General features: G+C 42.6%; 1 protein-coding gene across 2 annotated transcripts in view; it reads left to right on the top strand.

Moving 5' to 3' along the window:
* COG5 (component of oligomeric golgi complex 5) overlaps nt 1–21059 on the top strand; it is an 866036-nt gene that overhangs the window by 710849 nt on the left and 134128 nt on the right. For both annotated transcript variants that reach the window (XM_063927060.1, XM_063927059.1), the window contains 3 exons: nt 4351–4413; nt 5879–5982; nt 6385–6622. In XM_063927060.1, the coding sequence (XP_063783130.1) occupies nt 4351–4413; nt 5879–5982; nt 6385–6622 (405 nt within the window). The remainder of the gene's footprint in view (nt 1–4350; nt 4414–5878; nt 5983–6384; nt 6623–21059) is intronic.

Raw genomic sequence — 21059 nt, 5'->3', positions numbered from 1 at the left:
ACCCGGGATTCAAAATCCTTCCTTATTGTGTCAGCTCTTCCGGGCACAGTATCCTAACTGAGGCTTGGAGGAGGGTCATAGTGGGAGGAGCCAGTGCACACCAGGTAGTCTAAAAGCTTTCTTTTAGTTGTGCCCAGTCTCCTGCGGAGCCGCTATTCCCCATGGTCCTTTCGGATTTCCCAGCATCCACTACGGACTACGAGAAATAGATTTACCGGTGAGTAAAATCTTATTTTCTTCCTTGCTGCTTTCAACAGTTTAATGGGATAGCCCCGCTCCAGAAATTTTAATGTCATGTTATGTAATGCTTGATCTTTTTCCTGTGGTTTAGAAGTGATGCGGCACACTCTCAAAAATTAAGAGAACGGTAAACTGCGAATTGTGGATTTAGGGTGAGAGCTGTCATATTTCAACACATTGTTTCTGTCTGTTGGTTTCACAAACAGCGATGTGTTGATCATTCTATTCTCAATGGTAATACAGACATCTAGAAAATTGAAGGTTTTAGCATCAATTGTCACAGTCAATTTAATTGGACTATTTGATGCGTTGTGTGTCTGCACTAGTGTTTCCAAATCAGACTGATTGCCTTTCCAAAAGATCAGGACGTCATCTATATATCGACAATATAGACTCATCCTATCTGAAATGACCCTATTTTGTAAGAATAAATCACACTCCACCTCCCACATATATGAGTTTGCAAAGGATGGCGCCACGGCCGATCCCATTGCGCATCCCGTGCGCTGCAAATAAAACGTTTTATCATATAAGAAATAATTATGGGTTAAGGTAAATTCTAACAATGCTAGAAAAAAATCAATGTTAGGGCCCTTATAGAGTTGATTATTTGTAATCAACCTTCTGACAGCTTGTAGCCCCGCTCCATGTGGTATACATGTGTATAAGCTTGTTACATCAATGGAAGCGAGGCTAGTCTGTTCAGAAAGTTCACCAATACCTTCTAATTTCCTAAGTAACATAGAGGTATCTTTTAAATTTGTACTGGTGTTCTGAATGCAAGGTTGTAAAAAAGCATCACAGTATACAGACAGTGGTTCACATAATGATCCCCTGGCCGAAATAATCGGTCGTCCCGGAGGATCCAGGGGATTCTTATGTACCTTAGGGATAATATAAAACACTGGTACAATAGGGAACTCTCTAGACAAGGCATTACAAACGGACTGTGCAACTATACCCTGGTCCACTGCCTCCTTAAGCATACTATCCAATTCACGCTTAAACAGTCCCGTAGGATCTTGACTTAATGGCCCATATGTATCAGAATCAGACAATAATCGTGCACATTCCTGTTTATATTTAACTGTGTCAAGAACCACTAGAGCTCCTCCCTTGTCCGCATTCCTAAACATGATGTCCTGTCTCTTACCAAGATCTATCAGTGTTGCGGATTCTTCACGGGACATATTGGAACATAATTTTTCGCATGGTTCTTCACACAGATTGTCCAACATTCTACTAAATGTGCGAATAGACGGATTTTGTGAAATAGGGTCAAATGTGGATTTCCTCAATTTCTTTAACTGTGCTGGTATTATTGACTTTGTCACTGAATTAGAGTCCGCATTATTCTTACTGAAATACTCTTTCAATTTAAGGGATTGTGTCAATCTGTAGGATTCAACCTTCCATTGTAATGAGTCCACTGTACTAGTGGGAATGAAGGACAAGCCTTTATTCAAAACCTGGACCTCCATAGGTGACAGCTCCTTAGATGAGAGATTGATAATTAGTTGCGACCCCTCCTCTGTGGTTTTGGTCTGGATTTGGGACCTTGCTTTCCGCCACGTCTGGCCCCCTCTCCTCGTAGGCGCACCTCGCGGCCTGCCAGTATGGCCCTGGTGCGTACGCCTAAAGGGGCATCCTGTGACTGTTGTCCACTCCTCGACGGTATTTCGTCAGCATCACTGGCTGAAGTGCTGGAATATTGTTGTCTCGGCTGTCGACGTCTATATTGTTGCTGGTTCTGTGTATGTTGTCTTGGGTTACTGCTGTTAAGCCATAGATAAACCCTATGTTGCGCATAGTCCTGCTGCACACGTGCCAATTTTTGCTTTTTAAACTTAATCAGATCTGTTGTGTATTTTTCCAGATCATTGTTGATTTTAGTGAGCCATTCTGGTGGAGAGGATTCAGTGATGTTATGCTCTAATTCAAAGGCTGCTATTTTCTGTTTGGCAATATTCATCTCCCGTGCAGATTCCTCAATCACCAGCAACAATAAGTCCATGGAACATTTATTTAAAACCGAGATCCACTTCTTACAAAACGTAACATCATACCTCCCTATCGTAGGCATGTTATGTACTCGGAATCCCCGAGGGATCTGTCTGGCTCTGTAATAGTCCGACAGAGTCATACCATGATATTTAAAATCAATCTCCCTTTTCCGGAGCTTGAGTAACTCCTTATAGATGTCATCACCAGTGCTTCTAGTTTCTGCATCAAATGCTGGGGTTTTAAATAGAATATTCTCAGCTTCAGCTTCACTGAAGCTTAGTGTGTCTGAATTGTCACACTGTAAAAAATGCATTGCACCCTCCACTGTAGGATCGCTGTTGTCAGCCATAATGAAATAGTAAAGTGCAAATGTGCTGTGCAACAAAGTGACTAGTGCACGTGCAAAAAGTGTTCCGCAACACCTGTGCGGTATGCTGGTGAAAATATCCCAAAGATATACACAGGGGTTAATGCGGTGCCTTGGTCCTTACCACCTAAACTCCTTCCGAGTAGTGAGTGGTGTATACAACCTTCCAAACTGACCCGGCACTCCTGCGGTCCCCTCCGCAACTGTGAATCTGCTCCCGGTGCCCTCCTCGTAGAGGCAATCCTCTAAGGTATATAGCATGCAGTGAGGCGGCACTCCGGAGACTTTTTAGTGATTTTATTGTAGTGTCTACGTTTCGGGGACGCAGCCCCTTCGTCAGGATACATGTGAACAATAAACATAAAGTGCTTAAATACCTTTGTGGATTCTGTACCGCCCGCTGCCTCCAACCGCGTCGCCCGGTTTCCGGTCGCGTCCTCCCGGTCCCGCCGGAAGTGACGTCACGCCGGCCCGTCCAGCGTACGCGTTGTGGCTGAGGAAGAGAAACCATGGAGACATGTAAACAATATGTCTGCCTCCATAGATCACTATACTGAGATACAATTATTAAAATACAAATCTAAAGTTTATTGTTCACATGTATCCTGACGAAGGGGCTGCGTCCCCGAAACGTAGACACTACAATAAAATCACTAAAAAGTCTCCGGAGTGCCGCCTCACTGCATGCTATATACCTTAGAGGATTGCCTCTACGAGGAGGGCACCGGGAGCAGATTCACAGTTGCGGAGGGGACCGCAGGAGTGCCGGGTCAGTTGGGAAGGTTTTATATATATATAATATCTACAGTGCATTTTTTGTCCTTTTTTGTATTTTTTTCTTTTTTCAGCTAGACATATAGATCTCTTTGTGTTATTTTACTATTTTTTTATTTTGAGTTTATTACATATTTTGTTTCTTTTGTTTTTTTTCTTGTATGTTCCATATCGGTCATTTATTCTAACATTTATTCTGCAACACATAGCAATTAAACTGGTGGCTATAGGTTATAATACAGGTGTGCACATTGTGCTGTAAATACAGTCTGTATTGTCTTTAACTCTAACCACATATTATTCAAGACTTTTCAGTGTGTGTGTGTGTGTGTGTGTTACTAGAATCTTATAGCCTGCCATACAGGGCTAAAGTTAGGAGGTAAAGAGAGGAGTGTTGCAATCAACCATGTTATCAGGTAGCCATGCTTCTAGATAAGACAAGGTTGCACTCACCTCTTTTTAAGCGCATTGAGGTCTGTTTCTGCAAATAAATATATGCATATACATATACAGTTTATGTATACTGTAGCTAGGCAATAGCTAGTGTTTGTTTTCTATGTTAAAACATACTTGCCTACCTGACCCTCTCCATGAGGGAGAAAATGCTCTGTTCCTGGACTTACCTGGTAATGTATGATTGCCATCACCTGTGGTGAAACACCTTTCTGATCAATTAACTAGCTCACCACAGGTGATAGCAATCATACATTACCAGGAAAGTCCAGGAACGGAGCATTTTCTCCCTCATGGAGAGGGTTAGGTAGGCAAGTATGTGCTAAAATGATCACACAGAGCATGGAGGACACAAAATATATTGAATAGTACTCACTTTTTTTCGGCCATTTTCAGTAGTCTTACTTTATATTTGTCGTTTATTATAGTATTAACCCATTTCACCCCAGCTATGCTTCATGATTTTTAGCTTGTTAAAGATCCAATTATTCTTTTTTTTTCCCCTCTTCAAGGTTATATCAGGTCAGAGTTCGTTGCCAGCAACCGCAGAAGAGAATATAACTGCTGCCATGAAGGTAATAAGTTCTTTTAATATCATGAAGGAATAAGTTCAATAAAAATCTCATGTTTGTCTTAGTCTCTAACTTGAAGAAGTGAGCTGTAGACAGCAAATAATGGAATTACGTGTGACAGTTAAAGGTACAATCATGTCATTACATTTTGGAAATGATCTGTAGGCAGGTTGCTGTTGTGTTAATAAGGAGCTTAAAAAGCTATTTCAGAAGAATAAGCCAAACAAAGGAATAGGTGACCACATAAACAGAACACTAAAATATCATAGTACAATAACAATGTAGCATATGAATAAAGGGGGTGGTATTCAGTATGCCGGCTGTTGGGATCCCGGCGCTCAGCATACCGGCGCTGGAATCCCGACACCTGGCATACCGACAACTATTCTCCCTTTTGGGGGTCCACAACCCCCCTGGAGTGAGAATAAATAGCGTGGCACGCGTATCGCGCCACCATGCCCGCAGCGAGCCCGTAAGGGGCTCTTTTGCGCTGGCCCCGCTGCCGGCAAGCCGGCGGTCGGGATCCTGGCGCCGGTATGCTGGGTGCCGGGATCCTGATCGCTGCCCACTCATACTACACCCGAATACAGGAGCTCTCTAATAACTCTCTCTTACAACACATCAGCGAAACGGTTGTTCATAGTCTGCATGAATAGTGCTTTGCCTAATCAGAAAGGAGCTCCTACAGCGAAAGTAACGTAAAAGCAATAGTAGTTCAAAGACCATTACACAGTACTTTGTATTATGAAATAGGCTACTTTCAAAGTGATACAATGGGGGTAATTCAAATGTGTGAAAAGTTGGTTAGGTGTCTGTTTTCTCCTGTCTATTAGATAGGAAAAAACAGACTCCCAACTGACTTTTTAAACAATTGAATATCCCCCAGTATGTACTCTCCAATTGTAACTTCGCTAACTCAGGAGTGACACATCTACAATGTCAATATAGACATGTATCTTACAAGATAATATTTTTTTTTTATTCAGTGTGTATACGATAGAAAATTCATTGCTGGTATGAGAATGGAAGAAAGCCCTTTATGAAGTTTATATTTACTGTACTGTATATACATCTTATCTAACAGTCTCATAGGTGTTACTTTCCTGCTGAGAATGCTACAGATATAACAAGCCTTTCTTTGCCGCTCACCTCCTCAGCAGGTTTAATTAACCTGATTGATCCTTCATAAACACGTGCACGTTATTTAACCTTTTATGCAAAATCCTCTACAATGAATTTCATATTGACTCTGAGGTCTTGTCATTCACTTTTATAGTTTCCTTTTTAATTTTCCTCATACTGTTTAAATGATAGATAGATAGATAGATAGATAGATAGATAGATAGATAGATAGATAGATAGATAGATAGATAGATGCAAGCTTAGAACACAGAGAACTGCTTCTCGTATAAATCATGTTTTTATGAGCTTGGTGAATTAAGCAATATAATTGCTTTGTTTTATTCAGATAATCTATAAACTTATGGGGAGTGCTGTACAACCTTTACTAAGTTCTGTGGGTGACTCTGTCGAAGCCATTATCATAACTATGTACCAGGAAGACTTCTCTGGGTGAGTTTATAACATTATGTTGAATGTTATAATCACTGTTTTTATTGTATGTGCATATACCGGTACATATTGTATAGAAGATTTTTTTGTTGTGGATGCTTAAAAATCTTAAAATTACATTTATAATAATGAGTGTTGCAGCAAATGATGAAGAAATTGTAAGAGATATATATATATATATATATATATATACCGTAAGTAGTTGTCACAAGGCAACTTCCAATCGGAATGATCAGGAGCACATTCCTAGCTTCTACAACTGATATGTTCGCTTAGCTACTGGCCCCAGGCCACACATTTGTGTTTTCTACATGCAGATATACTGTAGATGTATTTACTGTGATTAGGAATACAGGTACATTGTCCTTCAAACCAATTTTAAATATGTATTTTGATTTTCAGAAATGTATCAAATTTGGGAAAGCCAGATGTACCGTGCTCTTTATACATGAAAGAATTACAAGGTTTTATTGCAAGAGTCATGAGTGACTACTTTCGCCATTTTGAGTGCATTGATTTTGTGTATGACAGTACTGAAGAAATTGCCCAAAGAGCAATAGAACTTTTCATACGCAATGCAAGTTTGCTGCGACCACTCGGTGAAGGAGGGAAGATGAGACTGGCAGCTGATTTTGCACAGGTAAGAATAGAGACTTTGGGGGTTATTAAGTGTTGTTAGCAAACCAAAAAAGTTAGAAATTGGGCAAAAACATTTTGCACAGCAGGTGGGGCAGATGTAACGTGCAGAGAGAGTTAGATTTGGGTGGGTTATTTTGTTTCTGTGCAGGGTAAATACTGGCTGCTTTATTTTTACTCTGCAATTTAGATTTCAGTTTGAACACACCTCACCCAAATCTAACTCTCTCTGCACATGTTACATCTGCTCCTCCTGCAGTGCAACATGGTTTTGCCCAATTGCTAACTTTTTTGGTTTGCTAACAACTCTGAATAACCCTCTTTGTACACAAATTGTCTGTGTAACATTTCAAAATGATCTCTTAACGTGGGCCAATTCTGCCACCAAAGTGTAATGCTGGGTATACACAATTACACACTGCCCGATCTGTTGTGACTGACGCCACGAACTGGGTGGGCGTTTGCATGTGCTTCCAATCACCGCTGGTGTCTGCAGCAAGTGTACGGATGGTCGGCTGACCGCCCGTACACACAGCATGATGCTCCAATATATTGTTAGATATATTGGCTGTCGGCTCTGCTGCAGGGCCGACGCGATATGTCTGTGAACGACGGTGATGTTCACAGACACATCGCTCGTACACACTGACCGATAGAGCTGCAATATATCGGCCAGTGTGTACCCCCCTTAAGTCATCCAGGTGTAATCTTAATGTTAAACACCAATGTTTGGAACAAGCTCATTACAGACATATAAGATGCATATTGTGCCAAATTGAGCAAAATAGCAAAGATGTAAGTGGATACATCTGTAATGCAACTTATTGAGGAGGAAAGGGATTTAGAAGTCACTATTTCAAGTGACTTAAAGGCAGGTAAGCAATGTAACAAAGCAATGAGAAAGGCAAGTCAGGATGCTTGGTTGCATAGCCAGAGGAATCAGTAGCAGGAAAAACAAAGCAATTATGCCATTGTATAGGTTATTGGTACGGCCTCATCTAGAATACTGTGTTCAGTTCTGGAGATCATATCTAGAAGGATACAAATACATTAGAGACTGTAGGTGCAACTAAAATGGTGCATGGCCTACAGCGTAAAACTTACCCGGAAAAAATAAAAGTTCATAACATGTATAGTTTGGAGCAGAGAAAGGAAAGGGGGGGCATGATAGAAACTTTGAAAAAAATCAAGGGTTTTAACAAGGTCCAGGAGGGACGCATTCTTCAAAGGAAGAGAAGTACAAGGAAACAAGGACTTGCACAGAGACTGGAGGGAAGTACAGATGTAGCAATGCTCATTCTTGCCCGACTACATGCGTGTGCATACACACGCACACCCATTGAAGTCTGTGGAGCAAATGCCAGCTGTGGCCAGGCGCATTCACAATATGCCGCGATGCGTATGCCCTTGCGTACGCATCACGGCTTAGCTGAGTGTGGCTACATCTGTAGGTTTCGGGGGAAATTTGAGGTAAAATTACTTCACAGAAAAGGCAGTGGATAAGTGGAATAGCCTCCCATCAGAAGTGGTTGAGGATAAGTCAGTAGAGCAATTTAAACATACTTGGGAAATAAGGATCAAATAGAGATGAGGTTACCAAAAGGTAAAAAAAAAAGGGGCAGATTAGATTCTAGGTTTCTGTAGGTGATATGTAAAACAATGCATCACAAAAAGTGTCTGTAAAAGTTGGCAGTAGTAGATAAGGTCATAATAATAATAATAATAAAAAAGTAAATATACATAGAAAATGATCTGTTGGGCAAATCGTAAATTCAGGAAATTGGAAGATACAAAAAGAGCCCCCTGGTTTAAATACTTCTTGAAAACATAGGTTTTCCCCACAATGGGATATATTTTAATGCAGTGTAGGGGTGTACAGCTGCTGGAGAGTATAGGCAGAACAAATCCTTTTCCAAACATTTATTAGTGAAATGTTACAACCTTGGAATCCAGTCTGAAGAGTACCACAACATAGCTGCTGTAGCAGATGCAAGGAAGGACCATACATCAGGAAGGACCAAGTGTCCATCAGGTTTAGGAAGGATGAGTTAAGATTGTGCTATGCATGTTATTTACCTCACCAAACAAATCACTCATACATTTGGTGGAATCTTTTGTGTTGACAATGGGTAACATCTGCACACTATAAAATAGCTTAGAAAGATCACCACTATTGTGCTGAAGAGGAAGAGTGACAAGTTTTCCCAAAGGAAAGGAGGGTCATCATTTTTCTAAACTGTGGGAGTAGTTGCAAGAGAAAAGGTTACATGAATTGTTACATGAATTAAAAGGTGTACAGACCCCTAAATATTTTAATGGACATGTAACAATGTGAAAGGTGAAGGAGTGAGAGGTTGTGGGATTTATAACATGTGAGTCAGTGGGAAGATCTCAGATTTATGAACATTAATTCTATAACCGGCAAAAAAAATAAAGCAAGAGATGGTGTCTGGAATAACCAACCTTGATACGCAGATAAATACGGTCACTTTACCTACTTCTATACGAATGAAAATCACAATATTGCCACCATCCGCTACTATTCAGTGTGTAATAAACGCGCTCTCGTACTCATTTTTGTTTAGCCGAGTTACTTCCATCTGTCAGGTGTGTGACAGGTACCGTAGCTTAGTCAGATGCAGTTGGGGAAGTGTTCCTAACTGCCGGCCTTTTTTCTTAGTGTGTGCGTCTTAGGTCTTAAGCTATTACAGATTTGTTTATCCCCCTAAAACTTTTTAATACTTTAGCACATATGTCATAACTGGCGAGTTACAGGGACACACACAATTCCTGCAAATTAGCCCCTGGATTTAAAGCGTCAATTATTTTGAAGGAAAATCAACCTGATTAGCTGCATAAAGTTTATGGACTAATTTGGGAATTGCGTAAGTTCCTGTAACTTTCAGGCTATTACATAGGGGCCACTGCCTGTGTTTTCCTTACAGTCTCTGACTGGTGATGATTCTTTGTCCTGCAGCACAAAACACATTTCCGAATGATGATCCAGAGGTATCTTTACATACTGTTTCCCTGGCTCCTCATTATATTATATTATATGACGTGGCTCAGTTAGAGCTAGACACTTTTGCCCCTAAGTGTATGCAGGAAAAGACATACAGTGCAAAAAGAGAGTATGAGGATGCAATGGCTCAGTCAGAAGTATATCTCATAATGCATACAACAGTAATATTTGTGCTATGTAATGAAATACAAAAATCCTCCACATATTCTGTTTACACCTTTAGAAATCCACTGGAACTCTTCTTTATTGCAGTAGTCAAAATGGAAATAACAGACATATAATACAAGCAGACATCCATGACTTGGTATAATGTACGGATGCCTCCAAGTTCAATGTTGTCGATCACACAATGCATTCACTATGGGTCGCATGTCTGCGAACGGTCACACTAGTTGCTGTAAGCTAATGTGATTGTTCTCACCTGTGATGAGGATGGATACTTCTGTATCATAAGAGAGTGAATATATCGTCTTTAGAAACCCTTATGCAGTCCGTCAGAATCAACTACCTAGTGCTGCTGGTGGTCGTCATTATTGCATATATTTGCAATATATATTTGCACTCTCTCCACGTACCAGCAAGAGATACATCTCCTAAGAGGCGTGTTTGGGGATACGTAAACGTCCACTTATGTTTCATTGATCAATACATTTAAGTTTGCAGGCCAACATCAAGGAGCTTCATCTCATTGTGAGTCCTACTCTATCACCCAGATTTATGAGAACCTGGCAACTGCTATAACATTAGAGTCAAATTGATAATGTGCTACCTAGTTTAAGGCTCACCTGTCAACTAATTTATGGCTTTTAAAGATGAGATAGTCACCAACACAGCTCCTGAATTACTAGTTACTAATTTTTAGTTTGACTTTGATGTTGTAGCAGTTGCCAGGTTCTCAGAAATCCTGGTGATAGAGTAGGACTCACAATGAGATGAAGTACCTTGATGTTGGCCTGCAAGCTTAAATGCATTGATCAATCTTTGGACCAAAACTCCATAATGTATTTATTTATGCATTAAGGTGAGTGAGCTTAATATGGGGAGTACTGGGCTCTCTGTTTTTTATTTATTTAAGCAATGTGATCACAGTACACTGCACCCCAACATGGGAATGGTAAGTGCTGGTGTGCACCCCATTTCTAGGAATGGTAAGTGCTGGTGTGCACCCCATTCCTAGGAATAGTAAGTGCTGGTGTGCACCCCATTCCAAGGAATAGTAAGTGCTGGTGTCCACCCCATTCCTAGGAATAGTAAGTGCTGGTGTCCACCCCATTCCTAGGAATAGTAAGTGCTGGTGTCCACCCCATTCCTAGGAACAGTAAGTGCTGGTGTCCACCCCATTCCTAGGAATAGTAAGTGCTGGTGTCCACCCCATTCCTGTGAATGGTAAGTGCTGGTGTGCACCCCATTCCTAGGAATAGTAAGTGCTGGTGTCCACCCCATTCCTAGGAATGGTAAGTGCTGGTGTGCACCCCATTCCTAGGAATGGTAAGTGCTGGTGTGTACCCCATTCCTAGGAATAGTAAGTGCTGGTGTCCACCCCATTCCTAGGAATGGTAAGTGCTGGTGTGTACCCCATTCCTAGGAATAGTAAGTGCTGGTGTCCACCCCATTCCTAGGAATGGTAAGTGCTGGTGTGCACCCCATTCCTAGGAATGGTAAGTGCTGGTGTGCACCCCTTTCCTAGGAATGGTAAGTGCTGGTGTGCACCCCTTTCCTAGGAATGGTAAGTGCTGGTGTCCACCCCATTCCTAGGAATGGTAAGTGCTGGTGTGCACCCCATTCCTAGGAATGGTAAGTGCTGGTGTGCACCCCTTTCCTAGGAATGGTAAGTGCTGGTGTGTACCCCGTTCCTAGGAATGGTAAGTGCTGGTGTGCACCCCATTCCTAGGAATGGTAAGTGCTGGTGTGCACCCCATTCCTAGGAATGGTAAGTGCTGGTGTCCACCCCATTCCTAGGAATAGTAAGTGCTGGTGTCCACCCCATTCCTAGGAATGGTAAGTGCTGGTGTGTACCCCATTCCTAGGAATGGTAAGTGCGGTAGATTTGTGTATGTGTTTAATTGTGTATTAGTTATAATAGTAGATTATTCCCTGTAAGTAAAATGTTTATGCTGTTCCTTTCTATAACATTATATCACATATAATATGCTTAGTAACCTCCAAATTGGGAGAGAACATCTTATTTTTGTTTCTTAGCTTTCATTTTACATTGTGCTCTCATTTATATGTGTATACAATATAGGTGACATTGGAATCTTTGTATCATCTTTAAGATAATACTGTAAATAATTTTTACCAGATCATCCATCTTATGCATGAGACTTCAATACATCTATCTAATACATTCTCTGAGGTATAGTTTGGACCTGATGTAGTTTGTATTCCATTAATCCAGACACAATTACTAGAGAATGTCACCTTGAAAACTCTGATTACACACTGATCTTTTCAGCCAGCTGGGTAAATATGCAGTGTTGGTAAAAAAATAGCTATTTGATAGAAAACACGCCTAGCAAATAGATATATTTATTTACTTCTATTGGATAACTGGTGGTCACTAGTTTAATAATGTTGTCAGATAAAGGGGGATGCACACAAAATAAATCACAGCAGGTAAAGGGTGTAATGATTATAGCTCTTCTGGAGTGAGTAGAGTTGCAAAGACAGAACGTCCATTTTTTGGATGTTCTATGGAACATAAAGACAATATTATTACCTTACATTCTTGCCCTAACATTTCCTATTGTTTCTGAATGTTTTTTTTTATTTTTCTGATCTTGTCTCTCCTGCTGTTCGGCCAGTTGTAGATAGCATTCCTGGTGCAGGTGGAAGTGGATAAATTAGACTGGCAGGGATCTACTTCAATACTCAGAACAGTGTCTCAGTATGCTCCAGCGTGTTTTGTCCAGTTTCAGATTTTTTGAAAATGCCAGTGACCGTGAAACATTGGCTTAGCTTAATAAAAACAATTCCCCTTAGCCCCAACACATACTATCCATGATACTCTCATGGGTATGGATGTACCTTTTGACCCGGATTTTTTGTTTTTCTGATACTCAAGGATATGTCTAATAATAATAATATTAGATATGATCATCTCCACCCTCCATTAATGGCTGGATTGAGTGCATACAATTCTTTATGGCAACTCCAAAATAAATTCCATGAATTTTCATTCGTTTCCAGTGGTTGGAATTTAAGGACTCCCCATCATATAAATCCCAATTAACACTATGAAACTCTGTTTTTCAGTTTCCTACTTTGGGTAGAGTCTCGCTGCAGGTCCAGAGATATCTTAATTTCATATTTCATCTACACATTCAGAAGCTTTTAAAATATGCTGTCTCGAGAGCCCTGACCCTCATCCACCATAACTGTGCAAATTATATTAAACTATCACTGTGCTAAAAACAATCCCAGATGGAAAGACAGATTGAGGCCTGCCTGTTATGGGGTTTTTTCTATTTAGATTGAGTTTATATATAATATATTAAAGGTTAAGTCACATTATAGAAAATGAAATGACTGACAACATGTAAAATTAAACAAAACAGTTTTGTAGAATAATTACAGTACACATATGAAGGTAATTGCAGCAATACCATACCATACAACACAACAATAGCAAATAAGACAGTGATAATCAGTGCTAACAATCAAAACAAAGTTTAAAGGGTGGACACCCAGCAGCCAATGGGTATCCAGCAACCTTCAGAGGGCAGATGTTGAAACAAGAGCATCAGTAGTGAATATGAATTAAGGTCCTCTGTCTACAAGTGTGATTAAGTTTAGGCAGCATTGATTAGCTGTGGTATGCAAATATTTAATGGCCTGTATAGTTTTGCAAACTAGTGTCAACGAGATATGATAACGAGGTCCCGAAGGCGCCATCCAGGTCCACACTAAACAGATCACAACTGATAATGTATTGATGACAGACAGCCTTGTATATTTATCTTAGCAGTCTTCGGCTATTATACTAAATATGCAGACCTTTGAATGCCACACACATTCCATATGAGAATTCCGTCAGAGGCATTCATTATATCCAAACTGAACAAAATAGTGAAAAGAAAAATTGTAATAAAACACCCAGAATACAACTGTGAAAGACTGTACACTCATAACTAGCAACTAGAACAATGACCAACTCCACGTCTGACACTAGACTACACCACCAAAATGCTTACAGTACGCAACTCTAAATTAAGAAAGTTTGCAGAGGGCGTGGCCTGGCTGGCATCAGGAGAAGTCGGGTTCCTGCAGAGCTCCGGCCAGCAACACAATAAAATAAACCTCTGAGCTAACTTTGGGGGCCCACCTGCAAGGAAACAATCCCCTGAGCCCTGCTACATCACCCTGCACCCGGAGGTCGAGGCTGCGGAATCGGGGAGGCCCTGTGTTGCCCCCTGCGGATTGCGGTCTACCTCCGCCCCAGAAGCCGGGGCCTCGATTTTGGTGTGGAGCCGTCGGTCCGTCGGACCTGGTGCGGCGATTCTGCGGACCCCTCCCCCACCTGAGCGGCGCTCCCTGGCACCCAAGAGCTCACCCATCAGCCACTGACCCTCACAGGAGACCGGCGACCGGACAATCTGCGGGAGGTGAGAGCCGGGACGAGTGTGACTGGCGGCCGGCGGCCATCTTGTGGTTGGCGCCGCCCGGACTTTAAGCTCTGCTTTGCCGATCCCTGGCCTCTCCGGGCGCCTGCCCTCCGACCCCCACCTCATACATCCTCGCAAGAACAGATCTCCCCCCCCCCCCCCACTGGTGGGGATCAACGACCCGGGGACCTCCGGAGGATCCGTGTTTCATTTACAGGCGGCGGCCATCTTGTGACTGGCACAACTCTCTCCTCACTCCATAGCTAGAAATGGCTGTAGCTCTAGCTCCCTCTTGTGGCGACTTTTAGATTAGACAACTCACAGCCACTATAAATATATTTCTATACTCCTGCCTATTCTCATGTCTCCTGTTTAGCGGCTGGAGGGGAGTTATCATATTACACCTTGAAACAACAGGTGCAAACTTTAACAGCCCTGCCGCCATCTGCCCGGAGGCTTTCACCCTGCAGAGAGCTGACCCTGCACCCCTGCTGGAATAGGCGCTGCTGCGATCACCTATATCTCGGAAGCTCCACCTGCTCCACCCATAAACCCATGCCGGCCTCTACACCTGTGTGACATTTCTCCTCGCCCATGTGCGCTGTTCACGGACTGATGCCTACCGGTCCTGAGCTATTACTCGTTGAGATGTAACCTGTTATACTTCCGCTTCTTTTTTCCTCTCCATGTGACCTCATTATAGCCTGCTCCTTGCGTGAGGCGACTCCTACTGTATAAATTGGTTCTCCGTTGCCCGCTTATTTTTATGGAAAAATTTCTCATACCCACCCCGATGTCAATTGCTGACCCCGCCTCTACAACCCGAGGCGATACTGTGTGGAGACACTCGTCTGATTCAGATTGCTCTGTCACCCGTTCCAGGTCCTTACAAAAACGCAAGTCTGCTCCGGCCAATAAGCCTCCCAAAATGAAACCTGCGGATATTGCGGCGGTGCTGGGCCCTCTACTAGATGAAAAACTGGCGGGCCTTAGAGAAGCTATTGACTCTACTCTATCCAAATTAACTCAACACTCTGGCCGCTTAGATGACGTCGAACAGAGGGTGTCTACCCTGGAGGATGATTTGCATGCAGCACAACTCACCATTAATTCACAGCAAAGCGACATTTCGGATCTGACCCAGAAGCTAGATGATTTGGAGAATCGCGGACGCAGAAGTAATCTCCGGGTGGTGGGTATCCCCGAATCGGTCAAAGGCTATGAGTTACTTGATCTTCTCTCTAACTGGATACCGCAACAACTGGCCATGGATCTCAAAGGTGCCCCTCTGGCTATTGAGCGGGCACATAGAATAGGCCCTGAACGTAAAACGAACTCTGGTCGCCCTCGCCCGGTGATCATGAAAATCCTTAATTATGCCGACAAAGCTCGACTCTTAGACCACTACCGGAAGACGGATAGCTTAACCTACAACGGAGATCGGCTCTTGATATTTCAGGATTTTTCCACCATTGTCGCTGCTAAACGCAAGGAGTTTGCCCCGTTGTGCAAGCAACTGTTTAATGCCAAAATCAAATTCTCTCTCCTGTACCCGGCCCGGCTGCGGGTCTTCGAGGACGGCAAGCCGTTGTTCTTCGATGACATAACACTCGCCAAGGCCCACTTCTCGAGTTTACCCACTTGACTGTTGCACTGTTATTATTGCTTGCATGCATGTTTTTCTCTCTTTTTTTTCTCCATCTGCAGGTCACGTGGAGAGGAATAATTGCGCAGCTCTGTGTATACAATGAGCTGTAAATTTTCTTGTTTTTCTTGTTTGTTTTCTATGTTACTGTTTAATATTGTTGGTTGCACCTGCCAGACCTGCAGACCCCGATCCTCCATGGGTCAACCCCTTCCCGCTCGCTGGGACGGGCAGGGGCCCTACTTTACCTCTAGTATATTTTTTCTTGCATTCCCAACCATCGGTATAGGCTGATATAGCTGACCCTGCTCCTACTCCCCCCGCCGCCGCGGAAGATACCCCACTCCTTGCCTTCAATATAGTATCATGGAATGTGGAGGGCCTTAACGCTCCAGTGAAGCGTAAGAAAGTGCTCTCCCACCTCCACCGTTTGACCCCTCACATCACCTTCTTACAGGAAACACATTGGCTGGACGATCCCCGTAACACTCTACGTGCCCCCTGGATCGGGGATTGTATCTCGGCCCCTTACTCTAATAAGACCAGGGGAGTTGCCATCCTTTTTCACAAGTCCCTACAATATTCGATACGCAGAAAATTTCTCGATCCTAATGGGAGATTTATTTTGCTAGATGTGATTATTGATAATGTCTTGTATACTCTCCTTAATCTATATGCCCCAAATGTCTCTCAACAGGATTTTTTTGCAGTTGTCCTACAGAAACTTTCCTCTTGGGGGAGCTCTAATCTAATCCTAGGAGGAGATTTCAACACGGTCATCGATCCGTCCATGGACAGGTCTGGGGTGAGTACTTCATCCTCCAAATCCGGCTATGATCTTCTTTCTTCCCTCTGTTCACAACTTGCTCTCTCTGACCCTTGGCGTATCCATCACCCTCTTCTTCGTGATTACTCTTTCTACTCTCACCCCCACTCCACACACTCCCGTATTGATTATATTTTCTTATCCCGACACCTCTTTCCTAAAGTCACTCACACATCGATTCAAAATATTATTATCTCAGACCATGCCCCTATTATGATCTCTCTTAAGCTTGCGTTGCCCCAATGCTTTTCCAAATGCTGGCGATTCCCTGCCTATCTTACTCACTCTGAGGATTTTCTCCTACACCTTAGACACACTTGGCACACCTACGTTTCTGATAATTTGACCCAGGCGGAGGATGTCTCACTGTTCTGGAGCGCCTCTAAAGCTGTTATCCGGGGCCACATTATCTCATACGTAAATTCCAAACGCAAAGCATTTAACTCCCGCCTCCATGAACTGAGCTCCCTTCTCACCTCAACTTATAGAACGTATAAGCGTTCCGACACTCCCGCACATAAAGAGGCTTACCTGACTGCTAAACAAGTATATGATACCTTCCTAACAGAGCAGGCCCAGACACGATATGATTACCAGCGGAACAAATTTTTTAGATGGGGTAATAAATCGGGCAGACTCTTGGCAAACCTCGCTCGGGGACCCCGGACGCGCACATGGGTTGAGGTGGTTAAATCTTCAGACACTATTATATCAGATCCGACAGCCATTTGCGCCGAATTTATGCAGTTTTACAAATCCCTATATACAGCAGAGCCAGATAACGTGGAGACAGGTAAATCCTTTCTGTATGACGCTCAGCTTCCTGTCCTCTCTCGAGATGACAGGGACCTTCTCGAGATGTCTATAACTGAGGAAGAGATACTCACAACTATCAAATCTTTACCAAACGGCAAGAGCCCAGGCCCTGATGGCTTTGGGGCTGAATATTATAAATTACTTAATGCTGAAATCACACCCACTCTAGCCAAATTATATAATCATATCTTTACCTCCGGAACTATACCCTTATACTTCAATGAGGCACGGATAATCGTAATACCCAAGCCGGGTAAAGATCCCTCCCTTGTGGGTTCTTATCGCCCTATCTCACTTCTTAACCAAGACTTCAAATTGCTTACCAAACTAATGGCCAACCGTCTACAGTCTTGTCTGCCTCATCTCATTTCCCCGGCCCAATTAGGCTTTATTAAAGGCAGACAATCTGTACAAGGTATTAGATCGGCGATAGCTGCTATTTCCCATACCCGCCTTCATAATTTGGAAGACAATATTCTTATCAATCTAGACGCCGAAAAGGCCTTCGATAAAATCGCTTGGCCACACCTTTTTAGAGTGCTCTCCCATCAGCAATTTGGCACTAATTTCTGTAGTCTAATGCGGACCCTCTGCACTGCTCCGATGGCCCAGGTGGTAGTTAATAATGTGGCCTCCTCTTCCTTTTTTCTTGAGAGAGGCACCAGACAAGGATGCCCTCTCTCCCCTCTGCTTTTTAATTTGGCCTTGGAACCTTTTATTCGTTATATCCAACTACTACCTGGGTTTAGAGGCATTGTTATTGGGGATCGCGAACTCAAAGTTATAGCCTTCGCAGATGACCTACTTATATGTACCTCTGACCCTAAACGCTCCCTTCCTGTATTGGTAGAGGCAATTGACAGATTTTCGTCTTTTGCTGGCTTCTCCATTAACTTTGCCAAGTCTGAAGCCCTGGCCATATTTGGCCAGGCGAGACTGGGTTGGATTAGACCCTTCCCGTTTAGATGGGCCCCCTCGCATATCACCTTTTTAGGAGTGGCTCTACCACAACATCTCTCCACCCTCTATGCACGTAATATTACCCCGATCATACATAAAATACAGACTGAACTTAGCCTATGGCAAAACCTTCCCCTTAATATGTTAGGGAGATGCAACCTGTTTAAAATGGCAAGCTTCCCGAAACTCCTGTATATTCTCCAAATGACTCCCATTCTTCTCACTAACTCCGACTTTTCTTTACTTAATACCTTGCTTTCCAAGTTTATATGGAACCGTAAGCGCCCCAGGATAAGCCTAAAAAAAATGACGCAATCGGTGCGCCAAGGGGGTGTAAACCTACCAAACATTAAACAATACAATCTAGCGTGCTTACTACGTTTCGCTATGGATTGGCTCAGTGGCAACGATGTATTCACAGATACCAAGTTAGAATCTCAGCTTTGTGCTCCTCTCTCTCTTGCTTACCTCCTACATGCCCGGCCCTCTCAAATAAAATCTTCCCAATTTGATAACCCGCTATTGTCTTCCACTATTAAGGCGTGGAAAATGGCTAGGAAAGCCCTTGGTCTCAAATATTATTACTCAGTATCTCTACCTTTGCTTGGAAACCTGGAGTTCCAAAATGGTACTGCCTCTTTGCCTTTTGGTGCTTGGTGCTCCTCTGGTTTAAAGACTCTACGTAATCTGATGACACCTACTCACACTCCTTTGCCATTCCAGGAGGCTATTGAGAAATATGCAATTTCACCCCTGCATGGATTTTACTACTCCCAGGCTATACATTATCTTACATCCGTTCTCCCTCACCTCACGGGAAAAGACTTTGTTAACCCCTTAGACTCCCTTTTACGCTCCAACACATACTCCATATCTTCTATCTATGCGCGCATCCGCACTGAACTGGACCCCCACACTGATTTTCCTGATCTGGCTAAATGGATCTCCCAAGTTCCTACACTCACAGTAGACACCCTACTAGATACTTTTTTTATGACCCTTAAACTAATACCGGCTAGTATATATCAGGAAATGGCCTATAAACTGCTACACAGGGCATATATTTCGCCCAAACAAGGTTTTCTAATGGGTATATCAGATAGGGCCGGATGTAATAAATGCTCAACGGTAGAAGCTGACCTTTTCCATTGTCTCTGGGCCTGCCCTGTCATCCAAAAATTCTGGCATACCTTACACCACTATGGCACCTCAACGCTAGGCATCCCCTTTCAATGCACTGCTCCCTGGGCCCTCTTTGGTCATCTGTCGGACCAACCTGGAATTCCACGCACTGATAAAAAATTGATAGTGCTACTTTCAGCAGTGGGGAAAAAAGCTATATTGCAACAGTGGATCCATCCTACCTCTCCTACTCTCCCTATGGCTACTTCTAGGTTACTCTTCTTATTTAATATGGACTGGCTGGAGGCCTCTATCCACAAGGAAACCCTGACTCCTGCACTCTTTAAGTGCTGGGATAAATACATTTGTACCCTCCCTGCCCACACTAAACTAGCAATACATAAATGTTTCCAATCTAACTTTTGGTACTCTCTCCGACAACTTGATAGCCAACTTTCTCTAACTGACTGAGCCTCCTATCTTCCCCTCCCCCTCTTCTTCTTCATCCGTACTTCCCTCTCCACACACTTCTTCTTTTCTTTCCCCTTTCTTCTTATTTCTCCTGTTTCTTCCCTGGCGGATTGGTTGGACACTTCTATGGACGGATCGGTGGCCTGTGGCTCTTGGTAGGTGTTTTTGCCTATTTTTGTTCTAACGTTTTTGTGATGTTCTTTTTTACCTCCCCTTTTTTTTTTTTCTTTTGTTATTTGAACTGCCGGAATTGAGTGTCAGTTTTTAGTCAGTCATATTCAGTCCCATTCTCAATATATTATAGCCTGACCGCCGCTCTTCTGGTGGTTTACAGTTTGTTCTTGTTGATTGTTTTGGAAAATTGGAAAATTTCCTCCACCTACTCATATATGCTGTGTACTTTTACCTTTCTTATTTGCCTACTTTGATGTAGATATGTTTGATATGTATGCGGTTTTTTCCTTACTTCTGTACCATGTTTTGGAGGTATTTAATAAACATATTTGGAAAAAAAAAGAAATTTTGCAAATACTGTGACTTAACAAAAGGTAAGTACAGGCAGACTTTGACTAAGTATGAACTTATCCAACTCAACCAAATCTACTTATCTACACCAGCCCCAAACTTTGTACTTGGAGCCCTATAATCAGTCACCCGTCTAAAGTAATTAAACCCCCATTCTCCCACCACCTTACACACAAAGCAAAAACAGACTTCAGACCAAACAGCAGCAGGCAAGCATGAGCTTACTTGTGAATTGCCATAATGCAATAGGCTCATCAGTATTATTATCTTGGTAAGTAATTGTGTGAATATATACTAAAGAAAAAGTAACATTTGATGTAAAGCAAGGCAAACAAAGACCATCACAGATACAAAGATTATCAGAAGAGAAATCGTAAATACTGAAAAATAAATTAATAATAAACCATAGCCATGGGTATTGGGCCAGCCCAAATTAGGAGCAGGGAATTA

This window comes from Pseudophryne corroboree, chromosome 6 (genome assembly GCF_028390025.1).
Source record: "Pseudophryne corroboree isolate aPseCor3 chromosome 6, aPseCor3.hap2, whole genome shotgun sequence".
NCBI classification, from domain to species: Eukaryota; Metazoa; Chordata; class Amphibia; order Anura; family Myobatrachidae; genus Pseudophryne; species Pseudophryne corroboree.
The sequence above is the reverse complement of the archived record's forward strand: the minus strand, read 5'-3'. Positions and strand labels throughout refer to the sequence as shown.